At 45.1% G+C, this 12,073-nt stretch overlaps 1 protein-coding gene across 1 annotated transcript in view; it reads left to right on the plus strand.

Moving 5' to 3' along the window:
* The window catches only part of LOC135523599 (protoheme IX farnesyltransferase, mitochondrial), a 76,040-nt gene extending 63,967 nt beyond the window's left edge, over positions 1-12,073 (plus strand). The window contains exons 5-7 of the mRNA XM_064950380.1: positions 3,223-3,293; positions 8,165-8,397; positions 10,752-12,073. Of these exons, the coding sequence (XP_064806452.1) occupies positions 3,223-3,293; positions 8,165-8,397; positions 10,752-11,194 (747 nt within the window). The 3' untranslated portion in view covers positions 11,195-12,073. The remainder of the gene's footprint in view (positions 1-3,222; positions 3,294-8,164; positions 8,398-10,751) is intronic.

The raw sequence follows: 12,073 nt of genomic DNA on the forward strand, positions 1-12,073 counted from the left end.
ATTTTTTCTTACAGAAACCATATCTATTTTACACTGTTATTCAATACAAAAGGTATTGGCTATACATTTCAATTGCAAATGGAATGCGTTGATGGCTGAACATTTATGCAGGCAAATGCTTGCCACACTGGTTTGTCGCACATTCTGATTTAGCTAGTGCGCATGGCCTGAAGGATAGATCTGCGCCAACTGTCTTGCTTTTTGATTTTCATATTTCGGAAAACGAACAAAATAAGCCCCACTAGCTAAGGTATTAGGCCCAGACACTAACAGTTTTCACTTTGGCGCCTGTCCAGTTTTGGCACATAAGTAGCACAGATTGCTAACTAGCTAAGCTAACCTCCTTGCCGGCTAGCTAGCCAGCTAATGTTGACTAAGTGAGAATGTGATGAGGACAGGGCTGCTTGCTTGGTGATGTGTACTTTTGATTATTTACTTATTCTAATATGTTGGCTGTGGCAAGCTACTCACCATCAAATTACCATGCCTACGCTCTCTCACGTGGTGACCTCGGGCTGAATGATGTTCAATGAACAGCTCGTAGAGTGCCCTCTTCAGGCTACCATTGAAAATGTAAAAAATTGACCGTCATTTGTTCATTCTATGTATATAATATAGGCGCTTTATCTGTGGAATAAGGGCCGATACAAGTGTGTCTGTGAAAAGATCAACCGATTTTTATCGGTCGGGCTCTAAGTGATTTATTCTTTGGTAACTGGAAGTCATAGAAACTCATGTTCTATGACTGAGTGGAATTTCTTTGAATTGCACGGAATTAAATTATACTTCCTGTCACTCAAACACAAATACAATTCTACGTCCTGTGGGATTGTGGCCAATTTTGAATTTCAATTAATGAGTTGAATGGGAGTGAATAAAAAAAAAACATCTGGATTGACCCCAACCCTGCTCCAAACACTAGGGCTGTATTCCGTGATACACTCCTCTCTTCTGCACTCCTGGTATTTTTGCACACAGGCCTGTAGGGAAGGGGTAGCAAAGCAGAGGTACAGTTATGTGGGTGTCAGAGTTTTATGTGCAGGTCAGAATGACGTCGTTATTGGAAACTGAAACGATTGTGATTTTATGTGACCATGAGCAGTCCTGCGTGTGAGCTCTTGGTCTGCACGAGGGACAGTTCTGCTCTCGCCCTGGCTGCCGCTCCAACTGCAGTACAGACCTCTCTTCTCCCTCTCTCTCGCGAACCCTGACCCCCTGACGCGTTTCCTGACCCAGGAAATAGAATTAACACCTCAGCCTGAGTCCTGGGTCCCATAGCCACAGCCACAGCTGTTCCCAACCCAGGCCAGCCCGTCATCAGCCCCAGCACAGCAGACTTCAGCTCAAGAGGGAAGGGGAAGACTGACTTTATATGGAGCTTAGCTTATCCCACCACTAACTGTATCCCTTTGGGTGGCTGTGAGCTTATGTTACACAACCTGCCACTGAAACAAAATGAAATGCATCAATTATCAACCCCACACTCTGTATGAAGCCTAGGCCTGACCAGTTGCCCACCTGTTTCAAGCGTATATCGTAGTCCACAGACACTGAGACGTGATAGTCCAGCGTCCCATTGTGACATAGCTACGCGGCTCTGAGAACACCATCCGCGGGTGGTGAGGATACGAAGTCTGACCATGCACCTCGCCATAATTCCCAGCCAACGCGGTTCTGGTACGGGTCCTCTATTTATTTGAATGTGTTAACAGTTGGAGAAATTGCTTAAGCTGCACGGAGAATTCAAAAAGTATGAAGGCCAACGGACCAGTATGCTAGAACACTGCTATGCGTACGCTACAAGTTTTGTTGAGGGCCTCGTTACACCTACCTGCTAGACTGGTCATGAAGTAGTCAGGAATGTTTTAGTCATATCTGTAGTACTAGTGATTCTTTTGAGGAACAATTCAGTGTGCCTTCCCCTTTTTATAACGCATTTCCTACGCAGACACAGAACACGAGGGAATCCTGCAAGTTGCTATGCAACCTCTCATCTATCCAAAAAGGTTTTCCTTTCCCGAGAAAGCAGCATATCAGGTCAAGACGATCCATTCCTTTAAGTCTCCAGAGGGGACACACCGACAGGCCAAGCTGGCAGACTTCCCCGTCATAGATAATGCAAAGAAGTCCCCCCCCCCCCCCGCTTTGCAACTAAAGTGGTATGACCCAACTCTCTGAAGGCCTCCAGCGAAATATAAATGTACTCTATATGAAACGTATTAGCCTCCACGGGTGTTTTTAAATGTAGAGGCTTTTCTATGTCAAAAGGACCGTAAATTAAGGAAGGGGGAGATGGAGGAGAGAAGTGTATTATCTGTTTATTTATTTTATTCCAGCCATATTTCAGAAGTAATGGATCTTAATATTCTCTGGTTGTCTGGACTCTGGTCTGAGTGCTCTGTCTGTTTTCATCATTAGGGTGCTGGCTCAGATTTATGTACACACACACACACAGGCCTACACACATGTACACACATACACATACTAGCTGGTTCCTGCATTTAAGCGCCCCATGTGTTTGCGTTTTAGTCACACATAGCTGATCTCTTGGGGCCACTTTGAAGCAGAGTAGATCATAAAACAGAAAAATGTTGTTTTTCACATAATCCTCCCCCTATGTACTCTAGACCCCAGCAACCTCCTCCTAACCACATCCCACCTCAGTCCCCGTTCTGCGACGTGAAGGGCCGCTGTTCTGCTCAGAGATTTGTCTTGAGCTGCTTCCCTCACGTTCTTTCACTGCAGATGTCCAACAAATACATTGCTGTGTATCTTCCCCTGTATGTTTACCACAATTTAGCCTCATTTTGGTCATGAAAAATATCAGAAAAGCTTTTCCCTAAAAGTTTTGTAGCAAAGCCTCTCATGCTCCCATAGAAGATGATTTTGGTTAAGACCAAAGCTATGCCAGAGAGATAGGGTTATGAAAGTGCCACTGACCAGGTGTGTGGTGATGGGTGACAAAGCCAGGCAGTTTAGGGAATGGTGGGTTGACAGGATGAATGGTTACAAAGAAGAACTTGAAAGGCCTCTGAATATGAGCTGTATGTTCGTCCTTCCTTTCCTTCCTTCCTTCCTTCCTTCCTTCCTTCCTTCCTTCCTTCCTTCCTTCCTTCCTTCCTTCCTTCCTTTCTTCCATCCTTCCTTCCATCCTTCCTTCATTCCTTCCTTGATTACTCCATTAACCCATACTCTGTTCTCTCTCTCTTTCTCTCTCCACAGTACTTTGAGGTGCCCTTTGACTCCAACATGAACCGCACAAAGAACCGGCCCCTGGTCAGGGGACAGATAAGGTAAACTTACAATTGTTATCTCTATCCCAAATGGCACCCTATTCCCTATATAGTGTCCTTCTTTTGGCCAGAGTTCAATGGGCCATTGTCAAAAGGTAGTGCACTACATATGGAATAGGGTGCTATTTGGGAGATAGCCTCTGTTTTTGTGTCTACTTCTGTTTCTGTCTCACAACAATTTTGCATAAAATATATTTTTCACAATCATTCAACCTTTATTTCACACGGATAAAATCCCTTGACTTTGATACCTTGCTACCGTCACCAAATGCATTGCCACTTCCCTTATCATGCCCTCTCCATATTGAGTAGGTTATCTGATCTAGTGAAGTGTATTACCAGTGGAGAAACTGGATCCTGCCACTTGGCGTAATAACAGCTCTGTGTTATTGCATGTCTCGTGATAACGAGGGGAGGTAGGGAGCACACCTTCAATTAGACAATAGTGCTGCAGAGCACAGCAACACCACCCATATCACAGATCCATTTACACTCTTTTCCCAATTAGTTATGGTGCCAAGCCTGGGACAGGCTACAGGCTGTCTATACAGAGTAGCAGAATACAGCCAGGAGCCAGGAAGGTTGCTGCCAATATCAGATCAGAAATAGTATGCCTGCAGCACCAACCAGTCCTCCCCTTCCACACCTGCCAGGTGTAACCTGATACTATTTATTGGCAGGCTGAGAGGAAGGTGTAGGCTACCTGTACCTGCTCTCTCTCTTTCTTTCTCTCTCTTCTCTCTCCTCTCTTTCTCTCTCTCCTCTCTTTCTCTCTCTCCTCTCTTTCTCACTCACTCTTGCTCTAGCCAGCAAAATAAATACAACTATTTTTTCTTTGTTGGAGATAAGACTGTAAAAACACCAGCAAATCAGCTCCAGTTGATTTTAATTTTGGAAATCTGTTTTGAAATATTCAGCACTCATAATAGAGATATGTGATCGTATACAAATCGAAGCAAGTTTTGAAATGACGATGCTTTCGTCAATTATATATGTTTAGGCTTCTTGCAGTCAATCTGTAGTATAAAATGATTTCTAATTATGTTCCGGCCCCATGACCATCCATTAAAGGAAAAAAGGTCCCGGTGCTGAATCTAGTTGATGATCCCTGGCATAGGGAAATCCAGGGTAAATGAGAAGACTCCTACCATAACAACGGTGAGATGCTGAAGCGCTGGTGTTGAACCCTGACCTGGCCCCATCTCCTCCTGTCCACATTGGAATCCTCATGTGATGTGTTGTTTAAAGGGACACTCCTCTTGTTGAGTTGGAGATTTAGGATGTAAACTGTTCTCCAAACAGACCCAGGGTGCTGCCGCTGCCTGGCTTTGTCCGTACATCCTGGTGTTGACGTGACTGAGGACTGTGTGTAACACACACACAACCTGTGGCCCGATGAGGACCAGCTGGATGGCTACGGCAGCATCCCAAATGGCACCCCATTTCCTACGTAGGGAATATGACCATAGCCTACGTAGTGCACTATATAGGGAATGAGGTGCCATTTGTGACGCAGACAACACTTACAGTCCCTGTCAAGCAAGCCCTCAGTATCTCACATTCTCACCCTCCATCCTCTCTCTCTCCATCCTCTCTCTCTATCCTCTCTCTCTCTCGCTCCATCCTCGCTCCACCCTCTCCATGAGGCTCCCTGGACCCAGCTCAAGCCTAGATCACAAAGTATGTCCAATGAAGAAAAGTTGATTGAAAGTGATTTTTAGTCTAGTTTAATCTTGGTCTTCTAGAAGACCGTCCCTAGACAGCTAGATGTATAGCAGAGCATACTGGTGGATGTCTTTTTGATAATCTGTTTGGACAACTTTGCAGAGCTCTCCCTCTAATCTCTTGTTGAAATCTCAATGAGATGAACTCATTCTCTATTGTGGTGTGAGGTTGAAGACATTGAGGTTGCAGCATGTGGTGATTTTGGACCTTCGGTAAGATGGATGAGAGAGAGAGAGAGAGAGAGAGAGAGAGAGAGAGAGAGAGAGAGAGAGAGAGAGAGAGAGGACTCGGCTCACCACCGTCTCCTCTAGCACATCACACTCTTGTGTGGATTTTATTTCAATTGAACACTGAGCCATTCCTTCGTGTAGCCTTCATTGATCTAAATGGAGAAGCCATGACACTCTTCCAGACACTTTTTTCTTGCCAGCCTGCCACCAACCACCCTCTCATCACGCTGAAGACACCCCTTCAACCCCCCAACGTATGCTCTTGTCTAAGTCCTCATTCTCTCTTCATTCTCTCACTCGAGCTTGAAGAACTTTTAGAGCACGTGTCAAACTCATTCCACGGAGGGCCGAGTGTCTGTGGGTTTTCACTCCTCCCTCACCTGGTTGTTGTTTTAGGTCTTAATTGAAAGGAAAACCAAAAACCTCCTAGACACTAAGCCCTCCATGAAATGAGTTTAGTACCCCTGTTTTAGACCTGGGTGAAGAACTTGTAAACCTGGGTGAAGAACTTGTAAACCTGGATGAAGAACTTGTAAACCTGGGTGAAGAACTTGTAAACCTGGGCGAAGAACTTGTAAACCTGGGCGAAGAACTTGTTAACCTGGGCGAAGAACTTGTAAACCTGGGCGAAGAACTTGTAAACCTGGGCGAAGAACTTGTAAACCTGGGTGAAGAACATTTTGAACTGGGTGAAGAACTTGTAAACCTGGGTGAAGAACTTGTAAACCTGGGTGAAGAACTTGTAAACCTGGGTGAAGAACTTGTAAACCTGGGTGAAGAACTTGTAAACCTGGGTGAAGAACATTTTGAACTGGGTGAAGAACTTGTAAACCTGGGTGAAGAACTTGTAAACCTGGGTGAAGAACATTTTGAACTGGGTGAAGAACTTGTAAACCTGGGTGAAGAACTTGTAAACCTGGGTGAAGAACTTGTCTTAGCCCCCAGTTGTGGAAGGTAAGTTCCCTCTTATAGCCAACCAGCCAGCTACATGGGCTAAGTGCTGACTACCCCCCCACCCCGGCTGACAGCGTTATGACTGGGACAGTGTCCAACTGTAAACTAAGGCCAGACAACCCCCTCACCACAGGCCGGGAGGTGCAGTCCTCAATTCGACCCCCACAGAGATTAGCCAAACTCAGCGCGCACACACACACACACACACTTACACACACCACTGCCACATAAAACAGACATAACACACTAATCACATTAATACCCCATCTCCCAAAATAAAAGCCCGTTTTCGCTTCAGAAGGCCTGCTGCGTTTGTTCAAGATTTTAATCTCCAAATCTCCTCCCTCTAATTTACAGCATATTTACTTGAACCAGCCCTGGAGTCAGTCGCTAGCTAGCTGCTTTCAATAAAAGACAGCGGGAGGAGGAGGAGGAGGAGGTCTTCATCCGGTTAAAAGCGGGAGCCTCTGTGGTTAGGGCTGAGGATGGTTTGATCTCTGGGCGTGCGTAATGCGTACAGCCTCGTAGCCACATGCTCATTGTCTTGCAGGGCCACTTTTATCCCTGACAAACGCTGATCACATGAGCTCTCCTCTAAGCCCATGTTTTCAGACTGAGTGCCGGACCGCCACTAACTGTCTCCGAGTGTGTGGCCCGGCCGTGTGGTACTCGCTGTGTGTGTGTGTCTTTACATGGGACTATTGTCATCTTCTCCTATAATCTCCACAAGTCCACATATCTCAATCATAGCATGATAACATTACATTTACATTTAAGTCATTTAGCAGACGCTCTTATCCAGAGCGACTTACAATTGTTGTTCTATTCTGTCTTTCTGTGTCTTTAAGCAAGGTGTTCAGTATTCTGTGTCTTTAAGCAAGGTGTTCATTATTCTGTGTCTTTAAGCAAGGTGTTCATTATTCTGTGTCTTTAAGCAAGGTGTTCAGTATTCTGTGTCTTTAAGCAAGGTGTTCATTATTCTGTGTCTTTAAGCAAGGTGTTCAGTATTCTGTGTCTTTAAGCAAGGTGTTCAGTATTCTGTGTCTTTAAGCAAGGTGTTCATTATTCTGTGTCTTTAAGCAAGGTGTTCAGTATTCTGTGTCTTTAAGCAAGGTGTTCATTATTCTGTGTCTTTAAGCAAGGTGTTCATTATTCTGTGTCTTTAAGCAAGGTGTTCAGTATTCTGTGTCTTTAAGCAAGGTGTTCAGTATTCTGTGTCTTTAAGCAAGGTGTTCATTATTCTGTGTCTTTAAGCAAGGTGTTCAGTATTCTGTGTCTTTAAGCAAGGTGTTCATTATTCTGTGTCTTTAAGCAAGGTGTTCATTATTCTGTGTCTTTAAGCACGGTGTTCAGTATTCTGTGTCTTTAAGCACGGTGTTCATTATTCTGTGTCTTTAAGCAAGGTGTTCAGTATTCTGTGTCTTTAAGCAAGGTGTTCATTATTCTGTGTCTTTAAGCAAGGTGTTCAGTATTCTGTGTCTTTAAGCAAGGTGTTCAGTATTCTGTGTCTTTAAGCAAGGTGTTCATTATTCTGTGTCTTTAAGCAAGGTGTTCAGTATTCTGTGTCTTTAAGCAATGTGTTCATTATTCTGTGTCTTTAAGCAAGGTGTTCAGTATTCTGTGTCTTTAAGCAAGGTGTTCAGAATTCTGTGTCTTTAAGCAAGGTGTTCAGTATTCTGTGTCTTTAAGCAAGGTGTTCATTATTCTGTGTCTTTAAGCAAGGTGTTCAGTATTCTGTGTCTTTAAGCAAGGTGTTCAGTATTCTGTGTCTTTAAGCAAGGTGTTCAGTATTCTGTGTCTTTAAGCAAGGTGTTCAGTATTTTGAAGGAAGCATAGCTCTCTATTGTATGCTGAATTTGTTGTTGGTGGAATAGTGTGGGGAAGTTGTATTAAGAGATGTCTCTATCTCCCTCCTGATCCTCTCTCCCTCTCCTTCCCTCCCTTTCTTCCTCCGTCGCACAGTCCTCTCCATGCGGTGGGCTTTGCCCTAGTCTGTGGTGTCCCTGGTATCACTTTGTTGACCCTGGCTGTGAACCCTCTAACAGGGGCCTTGGGGGCCCTCAACATCTTCCTCTACACCTGCTGTTACACACCCCTGAAGAGGCTCAGCATCGTCAACACCTGGGTGGGGGCGGTGGTGGGGGCCATTCCCCCCATCATGGGCTGGACGGCCGCTACAGGTGCTCTGGACCCAGGTACTGAACTGAAGGACACGCACTCACTGTACTCCTCTCTCTGCTGGGTCCTAGTGTCCTCTCCCACACACACAGTCATGATACTTGGTCCTATGGGTCTCCCACACACACACAGTAATGATACACCCCATCTTATGTTTCACGATGAAGCAGCCGGTGTATGACGAGCTGTTCAAACTGAATATGTTGGTAAATGGGGGATTGAAAAGAGAAAAGGATACACCATACTTGTTCTTCCAACATTGGGTCAAAGAGCAGCTGTGGTGTGTTAAAGTTCATATGTCCATATTAGACTCTGTGTAGACTCATGATAATACATTGGTGTTCGTTCCTACAGTTACATATGTTAAACTCTGATAAAGTGGTTCAAATCTGACACTTCAGAGTGATTTATTATTTTCCAAACTAGATATCCAGCTAGTGGGAAATACACGGTTTATCACAGCCTAAATGAACCTACTGTGTGGTCACTCCCAGGAGACTAGGCTGTAGTGTAGACTAGAGGGAATTTCTGCATGTTGTATATCCATGTCTCCATGTCTCCGCTGAACTGCAGCTATTCTATAGGTTCAATTCTATTTCTACAGTTTGTCTTGTCATTCCAACACAATTAGTCTCTGCTTGACTCCGTGAGGCCTCTTTCACAACTGACATTCAACACAACAGAGTTTGTATGTATTTCACTGGGTTGACGAGGACCTCTGTGACCAGGCCTGACCCCCCCCCCCTCCTCCTCCCCCGATCACGACCAGCCTTTTATTTACATACTCCATAACCCAGAGTCCCACGTTGCTAACACACACACAGTATTGTGTGTGTTTATGTTCGGCTAGCTGTGTGTGTGCGCGTGCGTGCACTTCTCTAGTGGATGAGGAAGGCAGAGCAGAGGGGGGTCTCCTCTCTCCTCTCCAGATTGTTTGGCAGACATGTTAAGTGTTCTGTTATGGCAACTGTGAACTGTGTTGCAGCTTGTCACCGGGGTCTCTCTGTAGGGTACACACACTAGTTTACACTCACCAAGCCAAGATCTTGGGACTTGCTCTCAACAAAATGTTAATCATGAATCTATGGGGCTTTTCACGTGGGAGTGAATGTGTTTTATTCCCATTGAACTTCCGCTGGGGGTTTTCTCTTCCCTTGGTGGCCCTCTTGATTCAATGACTGCTCTCATGCTATACAATGACATTCATGCCCTTTATGTAAGAAGGACCCCCTCAGTTTCGGCTATAAGTATGACTTGGACATTGGCATTTTAACCAGGTCAATTGGGGGTCATTTAAACGTTCAAAAAATAAAGTAATAAAATAATAGAACAGAAGTAAGTCTAAAGTGACAATAGTTACCATCATCTGTCCTGTTAGCTGCTACTACAGGCTGCCCTATAGTCCTGTTTGATCACTGTGTTTGGTGAGATCGGAGAGGTTTGTAGTAGAGGTGCCTTAAGGCCCTGTTTTCCTACGGGATTTAGGCTTCTTTTGTGTTTACAAAACGCAAGAACAGCGGAGTGAAACAAAAGGAAACCCTGTATGTAACGCTCGGGTGCCTCTGCAGCGCTGCCGAGTGAGTCTTTGTGCCTCGACGGCCGGGGCGGTTCTCCTGTTTCTCTCTCTGCTGCTTCTTGCTCTCTGGTGGAACGTTTACAACGCCACACCGTACACGTGGCCCCGGGCTGTTTGTTGCCCCCACACACACACAGGATGTGCAAGGCGAGCTGATGAATGGGTCTCTTTCTCTCTGTTTAACCACAGGTCTGAGAGGAACAGAACAGACAGAATGACTGGGGGATTCCTCCTCTCTGACTAGTGTCTACAACATTCATGTTCTCGTATTCAGTTACCCATTCACTCTCTCACCTCACAACATCTCCTGTATCGTGTACAGAGGCTGTGTCATAGGGGTCAGGGCAGTGAAATGTCCAGGAAGGATAAGTTGATTGAAAAAAGACGTAGATTCAGTCAATAAGGAAATTAGTCCCTCCAGGATACTGCGTTGGCAAAAAAACAAATGTGCAAAGTCAACAGTTTCCTGCATATTATGCAACGCACTATTTTACATCAAATCATCCCAATTTTGTCGCATACAACAGACCCATCACCGCAGCAAAAAAAGAGGGTAATATGGTTCAATCAAGCCACATGTCAATTAACTTTTTCCCTTTGTGCATTTTTGTGACAAATTGGACAGAATCATTGCATGTCCAAAATGACAGAATTGCTGCAGCAAAATCAAGCATTTTTGCCCACAAATCACTATAAATCCCTGCGAGAGGGACTGGGAAATTCAACACCAAGAGATTTGTGAATTATCTTATCTAGTCATTGTCAATATCTTCTCTTCTCCCTCCGCCTCTCTAGGTGCTCTGCTACTGGGTGGCTTCCTGTACTGCTGGCAGTTTCCCCACTTCAACGCTTTGAGCTGGAACCTGCGTGAGGACTACTCCCGGGGTGGCTACCGTATGATGTCCGTCACCCACCCGGGCATGTGTAAGAGGGTGGCCCTGCGCCACAGCCTGGGTCTGATCGGTCTCTCGGCCCTGGGCCCTGTGCTGGACGTCACCACTTGGACCTTTCCTCTAGTCTCCCTGCCCATCAACCTCTACATCAGTTATCTGGCCTTCCGCTTCTACCAGAAGGGAGACCGCAGCTCCGCCCGCAAGCTCTTCTTCTGCAGTCTGTGGCACCTGCCTATGTTGTTGCTGCTGGCACTCACCTGTAAGAAGTCCCGGACCGACAAAGAGGGCGTGGCCAAGACCTCGAGCCTAGCCCCAGCACCCCTGCCCCTCGCTGTGCAGAACTAGGATAACCCGTTAGACCCCACCACCACATCCAACCTCCAACACACTGGCCACTACTTCTCCACCCACCCTTCGTACAAATGGAGGTATTACCTTACCATGTCTTCCTCCCTCTGCCTCTGTACCCTGAGAGAGGGGAGTACTAGGGACTGTTTGTATGTATGTCTGTGGACTTGTGGTGCTCACCAACTGCACTCTCCATGCCCTCAAGACAAGGGGATGGGGTGGAAGCAACATGGCTGAAATGGTTGATCAATAAAAACCACACATTGTGAAATCCTGAAATAACTTCAGTGTAAGGAATCATTTCAGTGTGTGTGTATATATGTATTTATAAAGGAAGGCTGCCCTCTAGTCCCTGTCCATGTTGTATATGACTGTTGTTAATAAGAACGTTGTACCGTGTAAATTGCTCCTATGGATTCGCAATTGGGCCCCAATCTTGAAAGAAACCCATGCATTGTATCAACACAAGATGACGTCAAGAAAGAATCGAGAGTGAACTGTGATGGACATGAAGACTTGTAAGATAAATGAGACAACAGTACATTGAGTTACGTCAATATTTGTTCAATTTTTAAAAATAATCGATTAAGGAAATACGTTTCAAAGAAACCTAGCCACTGCACTGAAATGCAATGATAATTTATTACTTGCCTATATGTTACTTGACTGTAACGATTGCCTTTGCCTCTTGGTTTTAGCTGTTCAGCAATCTCAGTGGAGGGTATTCTTCTGTCTGCAACACACTGCTTTAACTCTACACGGTTCACCTGCACCAAAACAAAAGAGAAAAGTTAACTTGTAAACCATTTTTGTAAGACACAAAAATCATTACAAATGTTCTCTTACAATAAACGTCTTATGATTTAACCAAATTGT

Source organism: Oncorhynchus masou, chromosome 31, assembly GCF_036934945.1.
Source record: "Oncorhynchus masou masou isolate Uvic2021 chromosome 31, UVic_Omas_1.1, whole genome shotgun sequence".
Classification (NCBI taxonomy): Eukaryota; Metazoa; Chordata; class Actinopteri; order Salmoniformes; family Salmonidae; genus Oncorhynchus; species Oncorhynchus masou.